A 17,761-nucleotide genomic window follows, 5' to 3' on the forward strand; every position below is an offset into this window, starting at 1 on the left:
AATATACAGACAGCTCATTTTTAAAATCCATTCTATCAGTCTATGTCTTCTGTTTGGGGGTTTCAATCCATTAATATTCAATGTTATTAACTATAAAGGCATTATTTATCCATTTTGTCCTTCAGCTCTCTGTTGTTGTTATCATTCTATTGTCTGTCTTCTTATTCTTTAACTTACCCTCCCTAATAATCTTCATTTCTAACCTCTTCTCCAAATCTCTCACCCGTTTTCTCCTTTCAGGCTGCAGGATCCCCTTTAGTATCTCTTGCAAATCTGGTCTTTTGGTAACATATTCTATCAGTTTTTGTTTGTCAGAGAAGACTTTGAACTCACCCTCATTTTTGAAGGAATTCTGGATACAGAATTCTTGGCTGGCAGTTCTTTTCAATGCCTTAAATACATCACATTATTTTCTTCTCTCCTCCATAGTTTCTGATGAGAGGTTGGCACTTAATCTTATTGCGCTTCCCTTGTATGTGATACTTTGCTTTTCTCTTGCTGCTTTCAGACCCCTCTCTTCATCTCTGATATTTGTCATTCTTAATAGTAGGTCTATTGGGATTTATTTTTTGGGGTGTGTTGTCCTTCTTGGAAATTGATATTTATGTCCTTCATGCAGGTTGGGAAGTTTTTGGTCATTATTTCCTCAAATATCCTTTCTGCCCCTTTTCTACTGTCTTCTCCTTCTGGGACAGCAATAATGGACAGACTCTGTTCCAGTTTTTCCATTCTCTTCTTTGTCTTTTCCAGTTCAGATATTCTTTGAAATCACTAATTCTGCCTTCAAGCAATTCAAATCTGCTCTTATGTGCTCCCAGTTTTTTTCTAAGATTTATTTCTCTTTCCCACCCCCTCATTGTTTTCATCCTTGCTGTGTCCGTCTTTTTTTTTTTTTTTTTTCTTTAGAAGGCACCGGGAACTGAACCTGGGACCTCCAGTGTGGGAGGGAAGTGACTAATCACTTAAGCCACCTCTATTCCCTGATTTTGTTGTGTCTCTACTTCTGTTTTTCCTTGTGTATCTTGTTATATCGTCCTGTCATATCAGCTGTCGTGCCAGCTTGTCATCCTACTAGGCCTCTTTAGGAGGTACCAGGAACCTCTGCTCCCTGCTTGTGTCCTGCCATGTTTTTTATTTTTCCTTCTTGTGTCTCTTGTTGTATTATCTTTATTGTGTCAGCTCCTGCCTGTTGTGCCAGCTCGCCATCTTCTTTAGGAGGCCCCAGGAACCAGACCATGAACCTCCCATGTGGTAGGTGGGAGCCCAATTGCTTGAGCCACATCTGCTTCCCTCCCAATGTATTTTTAATCTCATCCATGGTGTTAGTCATATTTTCTTTAAATTCTTTGAAGTGATTTAGGAGAACTCTGTGATTATCACTGATTGTCTTAAAACTTGTATCTCTTCAGGACATTTTGTCCTTTTGGCCATCTCTTTCTGTTTCCTGGTATGGCTTGTAATTTTTTGCTAATGTCTAGGCATCTGAGTATGTTATTAAATTTACTCTGATGGCTAATTTTTCTCTCGTCTATTTTTTTCATGGCTCTTAGATATTTGGTCCAATTTATTATCAGTCTTTAAAATTGTCCAGCTTAAGTTCAAAATCGGGACCTGGGACTCATTAGTGGGGCAAAGATTTTCTCTGAGGGCTTGGATACAGTGAGCAGGAACAGGTTTTGTCCATGCAATTTCCAGACTGGCCATTAGATGGTGCTAGGTGGTGTACCTTTCCTGTGCTGAATCTCCAGACTGGAGACTCAAAGTGGGCTCCATTGGCCATCGCTGAAGAAAAGCACTGCGACCTCCCCCTCTCTTTTCCCTTGTAAGAAATGACAGGGAGGAAGATGTCTGCTCCTCCTCTCAGTCAGCTGCAGTGAGTCAGGTGTTCTACCCCAGCTTAATATCTTGGGGGGTTGGGGAGAGGGGAGTGAGGAGGGGAGCCCATCCTGGCCACCGCCAGGGTTGGTAACTCGCTTTTTCCATTTCAGCTTCTTCATCTCTGTCCCTCACTCTCCTGGGAGTTGTGTAGCACTGTCCTGGTCTGCTGACTCCCAAAGCAGGTCTCTTGGACAGCTTTTGACTCTTTCTCCATTGTTTTTGTGAGAGCATTCAGCTCTGCCTGTCAGCATATCACCATCTTCCCACAATCCTCCACTCTTAAGACATTGCAATTCATTTTTACTTTTTTTTATTTTTTGAAAGGAGAAAATCACTGGAGTCTAGAAATGCTTCCAGGTGTATGTTGTATTTGAGATCTAGTTATTATGGAGCATAAGTTAACCTGAACTTTTAAAACTTCATGAAACTGGGAGCAAAACCACATACATTAACTTTACAATAAGAAAAATAACAAGCATAAAAGGCACAAAGACCTTTACCCTAATTATTAGTGTACATAGTTATATGGCAATTTATTAGTTTATTAGTATAATCTATCTAGCCTATTTTTGTTGTTTATTTCTCATGTCCAAATACTGGATAAGGATACTTTCCACAGAACAAATCTTTGTAAATTTTAGAAAAACATATTTAAGTTGATAAATGAAGGCTGACATTTGGCTATGTTATAATAGACCGAACACCAAGCAAATCCTATTTCTTTATTTGTTCATTTTGCAATAAGTCTTGACATCACCTTCTCCTCTTTCTTAAATTTGCTTAGCAGGGCACAATGCAGTTTTGATGTGCAATCTGATTTCAAAAGAATCTTTGAGACAGCTAATCTTCTGTACACTCACTGTAATTAAATATTATAGCACAAATGGTACATAAGATACTCACTTTCTTGAGAACCTCTTAGCACCAAAAAGCAATGACACAAAAAAGGATAGATTTTCAGAGTGCATTTTTATAGACTTTTCAGCTTAAACTTTTAACTCTTAAAGCACCTAAAGCTTGGTAGGAGTAAAGAAATATAAGCTGGAAACCTCTTTATTAGAGTTCTTTCATTCTTTCATAAACTATGTTTTACCTCAGTTCTAAATCTGCTGGCAGACTAATCTGCTTATCTTCAAGCTCCCTTTTGCCTTCATCTCCAAAAATACTCATATAGAAAATGCTATATTGAATTCGTCTAATGATCTAGTTTTATGTCTCACGGTAAATGTCACCAAAATGTATTGCCAGAGAGTATTGGCTGTAATCTTTAATTTTTTAATCCAGTAAATTAACTTCCACGGGAAATCTTTTATTACTTTTCCATCTCCACCATCCAAGCTTAAATCATGTATATGCTAGCCCCACGAATTCACAATCACCATTATCCTGTACTTTTGCTTTTCTTAAAACCATCACTTTCCAATTCAAGAAGTAACCTTAGTTCTGTACTTGGTGAATAAGTTCACCCGTCCCATGCCCTTCATTATTAGGCCCATTTTTTTCCAGACAGAGATATTAGTTTTAAAAACCTGTGTTGTTTTTGTTTTTTTTTAAAGAGTCAAGAAGCACATGGTAGAAACCCCAAACAGTCCAGTAACGGTTCTGTTAAATGTGCACGTGGCCTCCATCTCAAAGGTAGCCATCGTTAAAGTTACCTGATGGGACTTCCAGATTTACTTTATGAACAGAGGATAAATACGTTGTTTTGGACACACCTTTATTACCACTCCCATGAAATGCTACTAAAAGGACAGTGAAGGATTTTTTAAAAAAGCATAAGCCTTTTCAAGGTCAAGAAAACCAGAAAGGAGTGTGTTGTGACGAAATTTTTAAACCCCAGAAGCAGATGGTAGTTAATTCATAGATGGAAGAGAAAAGTGAAATTTAAATATCTGCGATAGGGAGAACCCGGGAAGAAGCAGGCTCGTACTGGAGACTTGCTGAAAGGTCCGAATCGAAGGACTCAGGAGGTCCTTCTGAAACGCTGGGCTGAAACAGGATTGCTCAAAGTCTGTTTACCAAGCATTTAGATCTCAGGTTCCTTCCCCCTTCTCTCCACTGCACGAGCGGAACACTTTCTGCAGGTCAAACCAGAAATTCTAGGTTCAGGGAGAAGAGCACAGCTGAAGGTTGAGGTATCACAGTGAAGAAGGGCTAAGTAAAGACCTTCTTCCTACCCAGTTCTTAACAAAATAGCTGCTAAGGCTTCCATCTACCAGGAGGGAGAAATCTGATCAGCCAGAAAGAGAACACTTACCAGTACGACAGTCAAGGTCCTTCAAGAGAAATGGCCCAGTCAGAACATCACAGACGTATACACAAGCTCCTCCCATGGACTGAGAACTTCCAATTTGTTTTAAAATATGGATATATAGCAAATACATGTAACAAATATATTACCAGATTTGAGGAAACCCTCTAATATGAGAGACCCACAATAAAAATATACATAAAAAAAGAATGAGACAAATGGAGAAGAAAAATTTTTTAAAGAAATGAAATTAAAGATTAGAGAATAAAATATAATGAATACACAAAATGAGAACAGAGACAATAAGAGTAAATGTAGAGAAAAAAATTAAAAATGGAATAAAATCAAAATATGAAGAAAACTCAAGAGAATAGCTGGAAGATAAAATGAGGAAATCCTAATATATTTTAAGAACTGAATGCATTGAGGTTTTTTAGAGCTGTATGTATTTTAGGTTGAAAGGGCTGTTGAGTGTCCAGCAAAATCAGTAAGAAAATATCTTTACTAAGGTATATCAACATGAAATTTTAGAAAAGAGAAGATTTCATGAAATTTTGGACAGAGAAAAAAAGCAGGTGAGGAATCGGAACGATACCTACTTTCTTGAGAAGAACAGTGAAAGTGGAAGACAATGGGAGAGTGTTTTCAAAATTCTGATGGAAAAGATGTGCTATTCTATACCCTGACAAATTATCACACAAGCATGAGGGTAGAAGAAAGGAACTTCGGGTATACAAGATTTCAAAATTGTATTTACCACCCAGCCTTCCTCAGGAAATGTAAAGTTCCTGTTCACACACACACACGAAAGAGGAAGATGTGGGAGATAGAGGAGGTGGAATGGACTCTTCGGGATGGTGTTCTTCATGTCTGCAGCAAACACAAAGAACCACCATTCTAGAAAGGATAGTAAAATGGAGAGCTCCAGCAGGTATTTCTAAAATAATAGTAATTAAAAAAGGGGAAGCGGACTTGGCCCAGTGGTTAGGGCTTCCGCCTACCACATGGGAGGTCCGTGGTTCAAACCCCGGGCCTCCTTGACCCGTGTGGAGCTGGCCCACGCGCAGTGCTGATGCGCGCAAGGAGTGCCCTGCCACGCAGGGGTGTCCCCCGTGTAGAGGAGCCCCATGCACAAGGAGTGCACCCCGCAAGGAGAGCCGCCCAGCGCGAAAGAAAGAATGGCGCTGCACACACGGAGAGCTGATGCAGCAAGATGACGCAACAAAAAGAAACACAGATTCCCGGTGCCGCTGATAAGGATAGAAGCAGTCACAGAAGCACACAGCGAATGGACACAGAGAGCAGACAACTAGGGGTTGGGGTGGAAGGGGAGAGAAATAAATAAAAAATAAATTTAAAAAAATAAAGAGGTATGCAACCCACCCCAATCAGATAGTGGAGTTTTTGCCCCAGAAACACTTTAACAACCAGCAAGGACTGGCGAAAACATCTTTCTGAAAGCTCCTGAAAACAGGTAAAGGAAAGTACTAACAGGATGAATGCCAAATCAAGAAAAAGTCCAATTCAAAGTGGGGCGCTCTCCTGGGGTTCCCCAGCTAGCGTGGAGCTGGCCCATTCCTGGAGGGTGGACCCTGGTCCTGGTTCCCGGGGGAGCAGAGCAAACCTGTGCACACACTGGGAGCATGGCGGTCCGGTCCAGTCTCTCTGGTGCCCTGCTGGTGAAGCAGCTCGTGGGAGGCTCCTTCCATGCACTGTGGAGAGCAGGGAGGGCGTGCTGCCCGGCCAGAGGCTGCTGGCTGTAGGACCTACAGTGCAGGGCCTGGGACAATGAGGAGCCTTCCTGGGGAACAGGTGACATTTGGAACCAGGTAAATGGGGGAATTCCTAGGGCCACAGGTGCGTGCCCAAGATGAGATGCATGCACAGAAAGGATCAGGGAGGACCCTAAGCTTTGGCCTGGGGGTCCTTTCTAAAGTCTTTTTTTTTTTTTTTTTAAGATTTATTTATTTATTTAATCCCCTCCCTCCCCCGGGTGTCTGTTCTCTGTGTCTATTTGCTGCGTCTTGTTTCTTTGTCCGCTTCCGTTGTCGTCAGCGGCACGGGAAGTGTGGGCGGCGCCATTCCTGGGCAGGCTGCTCTTTCTTTTCACGCTGGGCGGCTTTCCTCACGGGCGCACTCCTTGCGCGTGGGGCTCCCCCACGCGGGGGACACCCTTGCGTGGCACGGCACTCCTTGCGCGCATCAGCACTGCGCGTGGGCCAGCTCCACACGGGTCAAGGAGGCTCGGGGTTTGAACCGCGGACCTCCCATGTGGTAGACAGATGCCCTGACCACTGGGTCAAGTCCGTTTCCCCTTTCTAAGGTCTTTGAGTGGATAAGCCCTGCAGGAGAACACAGGCACAGGTTCATCTGCAGAACTGGGAAAGGTGTCTTCCTTTTTTTCTTTTCTTTTTATTTCAAGGAAAGCTCTGTCATAATACTAGCTGAATACAAGCTTAAGGAGCAGATGCCTCAGAATCTAAATTCCAGTGTTAGCACATTAAAATATCAAAATGTCCAGGTTTCAACAGAAGATTACAAAACATACCAATCCTGATCCCCTCCACCCCCCACCCCCCCCAAAACACAGGTAGTGGAAACCCAGGCAAAGATTAAAGTATTAGAGACCATCAATGAGGAAGAGGAAACCTGGGACGTGTATAAACATGTAATCTGTGAGAAGATCTACAAAAAGTTGGAGGCACGGATGACTATGAGAACTTGGTTTGCATATACTATTGAAGTTAGGGTGGTATGATTGCGAACAAGATTGTTACAGATTTAGGATGTTAAATTTAAGCCCTATGGTAACTGTAAAGAAAATAGCAGAGAATATGGAAGCTCCACAGAGATGGAAACTAGAATGCAGGGTGCAGGGCAGGGCGCAGGGGAACTAGGAGTAAATACAAAATGAGCAGAGGGCTTCTGTTGGGGGAGATGGGAAGGCTTTAGTCATGGAAGGTGGTGATTGCACCACAACACAATGAATGTGATTAACCCCATTGATGGTATACTTGGGAGTGGCTGAGATGGGACAATTTATGTTTCCACAATTAAAAAAAGACCAAGGAAACAACGACAAAAGAAATAACTGATCTAACAATGAGAGAAGGCTCAAAAAGAAATTATTGGGACGTATGAAAAAAAAAGGAACAGAGACTGCATGTTTTATATCAAGGTTAAATTTCTTGGACTTGATAGCTGAATTTAAGGTGGATACACAAGTGAATAACCTTGTCTTTAGGAAATGCATTTGGCAGTATTAAACGTTGAAGGAGCTTGATGTATACATGCAAGTGTTCAGAAGATGGATTTATAAATAGGTAAGTGGACAGATAGACACACAGATGGACGGAACGATGGCTGGGTGGCTGGAATGATGCGACGAATGCGGCAACGGCTGGAGGGGGTGGCTCTAGGCATAAGGGGGGATAAGGGTGTGCTGGAGTTTTCTGTATGGGGTTTGTATTATTTTTATAATTGTCCTGTGCTTTTGAAGATGTTTCAAAATAAAAAGTTAAAAATAAACTTATAAACTTCCTGATGTGTTTGACTGCATTGACAAGATATTTGTAATTCTGGTGAAGAATCTGAGGATGAATTAATTTCTGATTAAATAAGATTTTATTATTAAGTTACAGACTATTTCACTCTATAGATATATTTATAGACACGGACATTTATAAATAAATGTATTAGGAAATTATCTGTAAGACACAATCCCAGAAGTAGAATTCTAGGTCAAAATTTTGAGATGTTTCTAAGTTGCCCTCCAAAACGGTTGCCCCCAAACTTACAGCCTCACCAAATTGCCTTCACATGCACCAATGCTATCTACTACAAAACTAATCTATCTTTTCAGTCTGGTGTACGAAATGACATATTGCCATTACTGATGTAACCTGGATTTAAATTTTTTAAAAGCTATCTACTCAGTCAGTCCCAATTTAAAAAAAACCTCATTCAGATCTCTCTATTCTCATTTTTAAAATTATATTTCTAATAAGCACTGTCCCTCTCTTAAAAATGTTGAACAAAATTCGTCTTCTCTATAAAGCTTTTATAATAATGTTTTCTTTACTTTCTCTTGGTATTTACATTTATATGCACACTACCACATTTGCAGGTATATTCCATAGTTTATAAGATGTGTGCTGAAATACTGAGTGTGCTATGAAGAGGATCATACAGATATGGAGATGTAAAGAGAATTATAGTTCTGCACTGATTTTCATCAGATATTATTTCACAGACTCTTGGATGTGATTGATTGCAAGATGGACTGTTATTTTATGAGTTACTAAGTAAAAATGCTGCCAATTGAAAAAAATACATGCTTTCACATCAGTCAGAATTTTTATTTTATTCTGAATATTTTATGAGTCATGTTTTCTCATACTTTGGAAGTGAAAGCATTATTCAAAAGATGTATATTCACTGTATGGTTATAAAAGGTAGGATAATAACTAGTGTATTTTGAAAACTGACAGATTTCTAAGAGTTATCTTAGGAAGAAAATGGTTACAAAATACCAACATCAGTAAAACAAGGACTGCAGTAGTGTTGGTTCAATTATTTTAAGCCATTTAACTAATCAGTTCTGTAAAACAAAACTGATACTCCATTAAGTCACATGAAAAAATTCTCAAAAGCTTTCCCTAACTCTAAGTTCCCTAAATTCTGTACCTCAGGACGCTCTACAGCATCCTCTGGGAGCTTTGCCGCTCTGAGGTGCTCCCTTCACAGGCAGTGATGAAATCAGCTTCCAGGCAGGCACCGCCGGAGCAGAAGGCAGGACCGTGGAGGTCTGGAGGCCCACAGAGATTGCCACAGAGATTGCCAAAGTGTGAAGGCGACACACTCAGGAAGATGCTAGTCCACCGATAGATGCAAAGGCAAAGCATTACGAAGTCTTGATTCAAGGGCAGGAATATTTATTTTAAGATAGTATCAGAATTTCAGTCAGGTTGCTTTACAATTACATTTTATAATAAGAACAGTAGATTGAAGCGTAAACTAATTTCTTATTATGAAATGATACTGGGAAGTACCAGAAGCCTTTTATCACACAGACTTTCTGTAGAAGTTTGATACTCAAGTTTTATGTACATCACCATCTCTCCAAACAGCTGTTTGTGAAAGGAACTACTGAATGCTAGCAAACATGTATTTACCAAATTACTGCTTCCAAAGCCTTTAAGTTTTTAAATCTATGGAAACAACGAAAGTGAGATATTTTTATTTTCCATTTTATAGATGATAAACTGCAAGAATGATAAAACAGAGGGAATCACTGTGATTTACTACTCCTTTACATTTTAATTCATCAGAGTATTTTATTTATTCACATTTTAATATTATGCTGCAGGCTTATAAGCTTATATTCATCCACTCACTCAGATAAGCAATAAAGAATAAAGAATAAATTTGCATTGGTAGTACAGTGTTCTTCCTTGGAGGAATGGGAGAATTATAAAGGATTTTAATTGGCTAATTTGGTTTTGATCTATATTTACAGGATTGTTTTAAAAAGCATTTTCCCCATAAATAAGAGATAATATAACTTACAGTTAAAAGTTAAAGCAAATTGTGTCTTTTGATTATTTTAGATAGCAAATAATTAGCATTCAATGTTTACATTCAATGAAAGGTAAACTAGACCTGGACACATTACATGAGTGGGCAGGCGCTTTTCATTTAGTCAGTCTTACAAGATACTCAGTTGAATCAGTGTTGTAAACAGGTCATATTAAATTATTACGCTCTGTGAGATCCTTCCATTCATTAATCATTTATTATATCAGTGCAATAAACAGTGTCAGATAAACAATATAAAAAGTCTAACAAACACAAAGTCAATGCCAATAACAACATTTTCTTGGAAGTAACATTACTTATATAAATATGCTGATGAAGAGCTATCAATTTCACATTTAATAACATAAAAAGTCAGTGTTTCCTATTTTTATATGCAAAAGCAATGTAAAAGTTGGAGTGTGAGTAAATTAAAATATGTCTTAGAAGGGAAGATAAACGAACATTACTGTCCACATACAGTATTTACATACATACACACACATACATACATACACACATACAGTATATATTAGCTTAAATTCACTGTTTTTGTATAGTATCCTTATATACACTATGCATTTTTTACCTAAACAGGTTTCTGTTATTATGAAATTATTTTCTCTTGTGTAAATCTAATTTTGTTTTTCAACAAAGCTTTTCCTTTTCTAAGACATTATTTTGAATTATATTTATTCATAATTACTCTGAACACTGGATGTTTGGCATCACTTTTGCATGTGGTCCTTTTGCAAGAAATAAAATATCAACATCTACCTTATACATGTCTTTCAAGTCCTTCCACAATACCTCTGACACTACCGACATACACTAGAACAATATGCAGTAAGTCACGAGCCTGACGATGCCACTTTTACTAGTTACTAACACAAAAGACCTGTCGTCAGGAGCAGCCTCGTGTTTACGACAATTACGACGACAGTGATTGTTGTTACAACCACTACGCTATTTCTACCTTCAGCAGACATTTTCTACCTTTTCAAAAAAATCTCTCAATTTAAAATTTCTTTATGTTATAAAGAATACCAGACATTCTGTGACTTTGGTAAATGAACAAAAAATTTTAAAAAACTTTTTATGATTCAAAACAATATATGTTAATTAAGTACTTCTAAAAGTGAAAGTACAATGTAAACTATTATGTCATAAAGTAGTCAAATTTCTATTTGTCAACCTTTTTTTCAATGTGGTCAACAATCTGATAAATAATAGAGATTAACAATTCTAAGGATTCTAACATAAATCTCCAGCAATATTTGTTTTCTGAAAATAAGTTGAGTCTAAAACCAAAGAAAATAATGTACATTCGATGTTCATTTTTAAGTGATCTATACTCCATGAGCCATAAGTTATTTTGAAATATCTGATAAATAAATAAAATAAATTAAATACATTTTCATATAGTCATTGGAAGAATCTATGTATTTCTGAAGGGAATGAAGAAGTGCAAAGTTCAATCAAATCAAGGCAAAAGCTCAAAATGATAACACGTAACACTTGTAGTCAGTAGGAAGATGCGCTTCACCTGTCTTACGTCTGAGGATTCAGTTCAAGGACTACAGTTTTCATAGCTGTACCTTTTCCTTCATTTCTACATGTTCTGCTCTCAGACCTAATTCCACAACTCTCTGAAAATTTTCCTTGTTGTATTTGTCACGTAGATAGTAATCCTTTAACTTTGTTTTACAAGTACCTAATTTGAAAAAATACAAAATATTTATTTAGGATGTAATTTGGAGTTGATGGTATAAATCTAATATTACTGTGATTATGAGATAGTAAGGCACACAATTATAACACAACAGAAAATATAAGAAATAAAGATGCAAATTAATCATAGAAGCTTTCCTTTAATTTAAAAGGCCAGTGTTCTTTGCAGTAACTTGTCTATTCCTCAGGTTAGGAGGGCCCAGAATAAATGGAGTCACTCCCACCTCTGGATCTACACACTATTGCAGAGTCAATCGTGTTAGTGTGTTGGTTTGATATAATTTTAACTTGATTGGGAACGTTATCTACATGGACATATAAATGCAATGGTTCTCCTTTTTTTTTCTTAATGTTTAAGTTCTCACAGGGCAGTACAAAGCTGCTTCATCTAGAGATAGGAAGATTAAAATAAAATTTTTTTCTACTCTAAAAAAATAAATCTGACTTCTTTTGTTAGCATAATCTCAACAACTATCAGCTTAGATAAATAAATAAGCCTACTTGCCTCTAAATATTTTACCGGCATTTCCCAAAATGGGTTCCATAAAACACTAGGCCTTAGTACTAACTGGCAAAATGCTGAATGCTGCAGTTTCCCCAGAGAGACAAATTGAATAGCAGCGTATCAAAGTTAAAAGCTATGGGCAAAGAACCTATTTAACGTTGCTTATTACGGTATTTCTCAAACTTACTTGACTAAGTAACTTTTTAAAGAATAACATGCATTGATATCCTGTGGAACCACTTTGGGGAATATTGCTATCCATATACACAAATATTTCAATCTTGAGAAAAACAACAAAAATATGTTTGCAAGCATTTCGAAATGAACAAAATCTCTGTTGTAGAAACCCAACTAATCTCGACCTACAACAGACTAGAATTTTATAGCCAGAGTTGACTATTTAAAAAATAATATATATTTTATTTTTTAAAAGATACTTAATTACATAAATGTTACCCAGAAAATATAGTGATTCCCCTATGTCGCACTCCCCACCCCTCCCACATAAACAACATCTTTATTAGTGTGACACTAGAGTTGACTTTTAAAAGAAAAAGGAAAAAAACTCTCATTTTGGAGATTAGCAACAAGTTTGAGATATTTCTTTGGGTCAATACCAATCTATCAAATCCATGGTATCTTCCTCAATCCCTGATTCCATGTGATAGTATAGTAAATAATCAATAACAGGCTTTACCATCAGACAGCATGAGGCCCAAATTCAGGCCTGACACTTACTAGTCCTGTGACCTTGGATAAATTATTTGCTCTCTAAGCCTCAACTTTCTCTGCTGCTAAATGGGATATTTATCTGTGAGGATTAAATGAGATACTCCATGTGGAAGAATGCTGAGTACAGTGCCAGACACCTGATAATAACTCTAAAAATATTTGCTATTGTTGCAGCAGATGTGTGGAATCATGATTCTAAAGAAGACAGTAGATATTCCTTAGGTAATCCTGGATTACAACATTCCAGTTTGGAGTCATTATATTGTCTTCGCTCAGGTAAAACTTACAGGTTAAACAAAAACTTTTTTTTAATCAAGACACTCAAATGAGTATTCCAGTCCATTTTGGGGGGCATTTTCAGGTCTTGGGAATCGTCCTGAATGACACTGCAATGACAGATACAGGCAATTATATATGGTCATAACTTACAAAAGTGTGTGGGAGTGAAAACTGCAATGTAAACTATAATCCACACTTTGTGGCAAGGCTCCAAAATGTGTCCATCAATTGGAACACATGTACCGCACTAACGAAGGATGTTGTTAATGTGGGCAAGTGTGGGAGGGGTTGGGAGCAGGGCATATGGGAATCCCCTATATTTTTGTAACCTTTATCTAATCTAAGTATCTTTAAAATAAAAAAAGTGTGTGTGTGTGTGTGTGTGTATATATATATATATATATATATATATAAAAGCATTTATTGGGTACTTATTACATACAAGTTTTGGTGTGTTTTTTTTGCCGAGGCAATGGGGAGTTTCAAACGTGAATATTAAGATATGTCTATAAGAAGTTCCCAGTCTGGTTGTGCAGATAGCATCAGAGGCTAAGTGCTATCACAGCGGCAAGCGTTGTGCTGAGGAGGTGATGGGAAGATTTCAGAGAGGTTTCACCAAGGAGGTACACTGGAGAGGGGCTCTGAAGAAAGAACTGTATTTCAAATAGTGGAGAAAGCAGTGAAAACGGGAACTCTGAAAGGTGGACACGCCGGGCAGGCGAGCGAGCAGGCGGCCTGGCCTGTGTCAGCGCGGAGCCCCTTCGCCCACGTCCCCCCCAGCCCCTCCTCTGGCGCCCTGACCTGCGCAGCACCACCGCGGGTATTTCCACCTGAAGACCTAACCTGGCGGGCGCAAGCTAGAGTTTCGCTGTGAAGACCACCTCTGGCACTGAAAATTTCATGTAAAATGAAATCATGCCCTCTTAAAATTAAGTTCTAATTCTATCTCAGCTGTTTTCTGAATTTTATAATAGAAAGATAAATTAAGACCCCTCCCAAATTGTTACTGAACCATCCTATTTAGAAAAATAGAGAAGCTAACATACTTATCTGCTATGAAGTTCCTTTTTCAGACAGGATTTGAAAGTGGGATATTTCTGAACTGTTTTATAACCCTGTGGAATAGAGGATCAAAATTGTTCAAACGTAAATGAAATGTTATGGGAGCCACAGGTACGCAACAAATAAAAATAAAAACACAATAGCACTTATGCACAATAAAATGGCAGAGATTTATAGCCGTTTATATTTTGATTCTAAATTTTGCTAACTAAAATAAATGTTTTTCTTTTTTTTAAGATACAGATTCTTTATTTCTGAGATCTCTACTAGCAATTTACCAGAAATTCACGTGCAACCATGTAAAATGCTAACAAGTAACCACTAGGTGGCAGTTAAGTACATACAGCATCTTTATCCATACAACTTGTATTTAAAAAGTCATTAAAAATCTTTAAAAACGTTGGTTAAGATGAATACTGACTTTTGTATATGTAAACTTTTCTCTCTTTAAATGTGTAATACTTAGATTCTTTTGAAAGGGGGAAGATAAAAATAATCCAGTGGTTCATCTTAATTTAAAATTTCTTTTTCCATTTGTGGCACATCCACAGATACGTTAAATGTATAAATGTTCATGGATTCATTCTATAATTTCAGTCTTTAAAACAAGTTTCCTAAGGGAAAATCATTGAGTTTATAGTAATTATTGTGTGCTATATAAGATGTCAACAGGAAAAGAAGTTCAACTCAAAAGGATACTTTTATTTCTTTTCCATATAGAAAGTATTGAGTATGCAATGACAAGAGCCTCATGTTGCCTCTTGGAAATGTGTGTCTGATAAAATAAGAAAAATTCGAGATATTTCTTTGTATACTGTCAAGTTTGAAAAGCAAATGTGTAGACTGAATTTTTAAAAGATACTGGGAATATTTTTTCTTTATAAACTCGGATGAAAACATTAGACTAACGAAAGTGAAACTGATTTTACATTAAAAAAGCATCATTTTTTATCCCCTCAATCTTTTTTGAAGGTAAGTAGGGCATATGTATTTCTTTTGAAAAAACATTTCATGTTTATATCCAATTTATATAAATTGCACTTTTTTTCTTTCAGATTTTAAAAAGAACATCAGTAGACTTTAAAATTTTAGATTTACCCGGAATCCTCTATGGAGTCTGTCTTTCATAATTCCAATAAATTCTTTATAACTTAACTGATCATCTTTGTCGACATCAAAAATCTTGAAGACAGTGTTCACTAAATGTGGTGAAAGTTTGAGGCCGGTAGCTACATAGACAGCACGCTTAAATTCATCTAGGTAATGTCACAGAGAAAGAAAAGAGCACACCCATTAACATTATCTTTACGTTCTACTTGAATTATTAGAAAGGTTGTAAAAAAGTTGCTTTTCTAGTCTTGGGTCATGATTAATCATTGTGTCTTTCAGGGAACAAAAATTTCCGGTTTTAACTAAGAGCCAGGCAGCAGCTGTGCCTTAGGGTAACGAGGCATTAGGAGTCAGTGGATGTTTAATGAGCACCTACTATCAGCAACAGATGCTTTCTAGGTTATGAAGTCATAGCAGATGTTCCTGAGATGCACAGCTCAGATGGAGATGGCATGCCTGCCCAGGAAGGTACCACCAGAGCAACGAGGCTTTGCAGGAGCCTGTGAGGGATGCAGCGGCCGTGGTTTTGGTGGTTTTGCATTTGTGCCGGCCCCAAGGGGCAGACGCGGTGGAGAGAGCAAGGGCAGATGAGGCGGCTGGAGGGAAGGAGCAGGAGTGAGACTGCAGAGCACGAGGCAGCACGGGAGCCAGAGGAGGGCCTGGCAGGGGCCCTCTAGCAGGCAGAGGGGAAGATAGCCACGCCTCCTAAGCACCCTAACCCATGCGCGGAAGCACAGCAGGGGGATGAGGGGGCAGCAGCGCCAGGGCGCCCCGCGCCATGGGCCTGGGCGAGGAGCAGCTGAATGACGGGGGACTTGGCGGTGGCAACAGAGGAGGAAGGCCGGGCAACTGCCAGAACCTGGAAGGGACACACTGACTTTCAGTTCTGAAGCAGGTGAGCAGGTCTTAGCACCTTGCTGCGGGGGTACAGCCGGCCTAGGAGGCAGGGCTCTGAAAGGATCCGATGTTAAAACGCTCCAGTGAGCTGAGCAGATGCCATGGGTGAATGTCTAGACTAGATGAATTCTTTTCCCTCGGGTTCTCGTACTCTTAGTCCATGAGGCCGTGAGATGCATTTCTGGGAGGGAGAGGACTCACCAGCACTGAGGGCTACAGTGTGACTTCTCTCCAGATTTGCTCACAAGGAGCAGTTTGCCCTCGGATGTTTAAATCTGGTCGAGGACATGCACGAGGCCACGGCAGAGACGGTAAAAGCACCATAAAGACGCGGCGAGGGTCCTCCCAGGGTACAGAGCAAGGGAGGGGGTGGTACCAGCACAGAGGCCAGCAACAGGACGGCCCCCGGGCCAGTGCAGTTCCGGCCACCCACGCTGACCAGGGCAGAGGCCCCTCCGTTACAGAACCCAGGGCCAGGCCTTCCTCACGAGGCCCCGGCTGGCCCGACTCAGGCCCCCAGCACTACGTCCCGGCCGCTACCCTGACCTTAGGCTCGCGGTCCTCCTGACCGCCACCCACTGGCCAGTCCTCCTCCGCAGCTCCCGAGGCCAGCACCTGAATCCCAGGACAGCTGGACGCCTCCTTGTCAGTTACGCAAAGGTCCCTTCCTAAACTCAACTCCTGCCAGGCCATCGCTCCAAGGGGCCCTGCTGACCACGAGGCGCCTAGCCAGCAGGGGCGAGGGCAAAACCATGGACAGAAGGACGCCCCGAGGGTGGCAGGCCTGGCCCTGCTCCCCCAGGCATACGACTCCTTCAGTGCTACAGGCCCAAGGCTCTTCCTCTTTGGACTTTCAGGAACAGCATGCAGCGAGGGCACAGGACACGCAATACTGAAGTGCAGCATGTTTCTCTAAACTTGGTCTCGTTTCCTTTTAAGCATCAGAACTGATTTCCCTGCAAGTACACACTAGGCTTTCAGGCCAGCTGATGGCTAACATGACATATCTAATTAATTTGTAGCCAAAGTCCCTAAAAACACTGTAGGATTATTTTTGGCTTTTAATTTTTAAAAGATGATTACTTACCTTGCCCTATAGAACGACTTGCAAAGTTATACATATTCAGGGCTATTGCAAAGTCTTCTAGGTTGTTCAAAAACTGGAAAAATGACCTGAATTCATCAAATGTGATGCCCTATATTGAGAAAATATATGTGTGTGTATATATACATATATTTAATACTGCCAAATTTATCAGATTAAATATCTACATGTAATAGAAGTAAACAGATTAAACATTTGCAATTTATCTTGATAATAAACCTTTTGAGGGCACATTTTGAAACCTTTGTCCAAAGGGAATGTAGAATACACTCAGATTTATTTCCACTGGGTAGTGTTGTTTTATTAGCAATAATAGTTGGAAATATTTCTGAAACGCTATTGTATCATCATACCATTTTTAAAAAGGCTATAATAGAAATGAATAAACTTTCCAATTTTGAAAACACTATCAGACTTGGATTTTTAAACCTGAAAGTAAACATTATTGTTAATAAAGGGAAAAAAACCTTCTAAAATAACTGCTTCCCTTGCACATGTACTCAAATATGATTCAGCATTAGACCATCAACTTCTGCATGATGACAATGCAAAATTAAAACGCTGATCCCAAATGTATGCGCTCTGCTGCAACGACGGTGGTGCTGACACCAGGCCAGCAGGCGGGGCCTGACTGTGC

General features: G+C 39.3%; 1 protein-coding gene across 17 annotated transcripts in view; it reads right to left on the minus strand.

The window, feature by feature from the left end:
- Window positions 1-9,046: 9,046 nt before the first annotated feature.
- Window positions 9,047-17,761, minus strand: part of MICU3 (mitochondrial calcium uptake family member 3) — a 100,318-nt gene continuing 91,603 nt past the window's right edge. For 10 of the 17 annotated variants that reach the window (XM_058289983.2, XM_058289980.2, XM_058289978.2 and 7 more), the window contains 4 exons: window positions 17,107-17,215; window positions 15,111-15,268; window positions 13,997-14,065; window positions 9,047-11,417 (listed from right to left, as the gene is read on the minus strand). In XM_058289983.2, coding sequence (XP_058145966.1) covers window positions 13,997-14,065; window positions 15,111-15,268; window positions 17,107-17,215 — 336 coding nt within the window. In that variant the 3' untranslated portion in view covers window positions 9,047-11,417. Of the gene's footprint in view, window positions 11,418-12,958; window positions 13,058-13,996; window positions 14,066-15,110; window positions 15,269-17,106; window positions 17,216-17,761 lie in introns of those variants that run through there. The other 7 variants (XR_009184042.2, XR_009184041.2, XR_009184043.2 and 4 more) reach the window with 6 other exon arrangements.

This window comes from Dasypus novemcinctus, chromosome 29 (genome assembly GCF_030445035.2).
Source record: "Dasypus novemcinctus isolate mDasNov1 chromosome 29, mDasNov1.1.hap2, whole genome shotgun sequence".
Taxonomy (NCBI): Eukaryota; Metazoa; Chordata; class Mammalia; order Cingulata; family Dasypodidae; genus Dasypus; species Dasypus novemcinctus.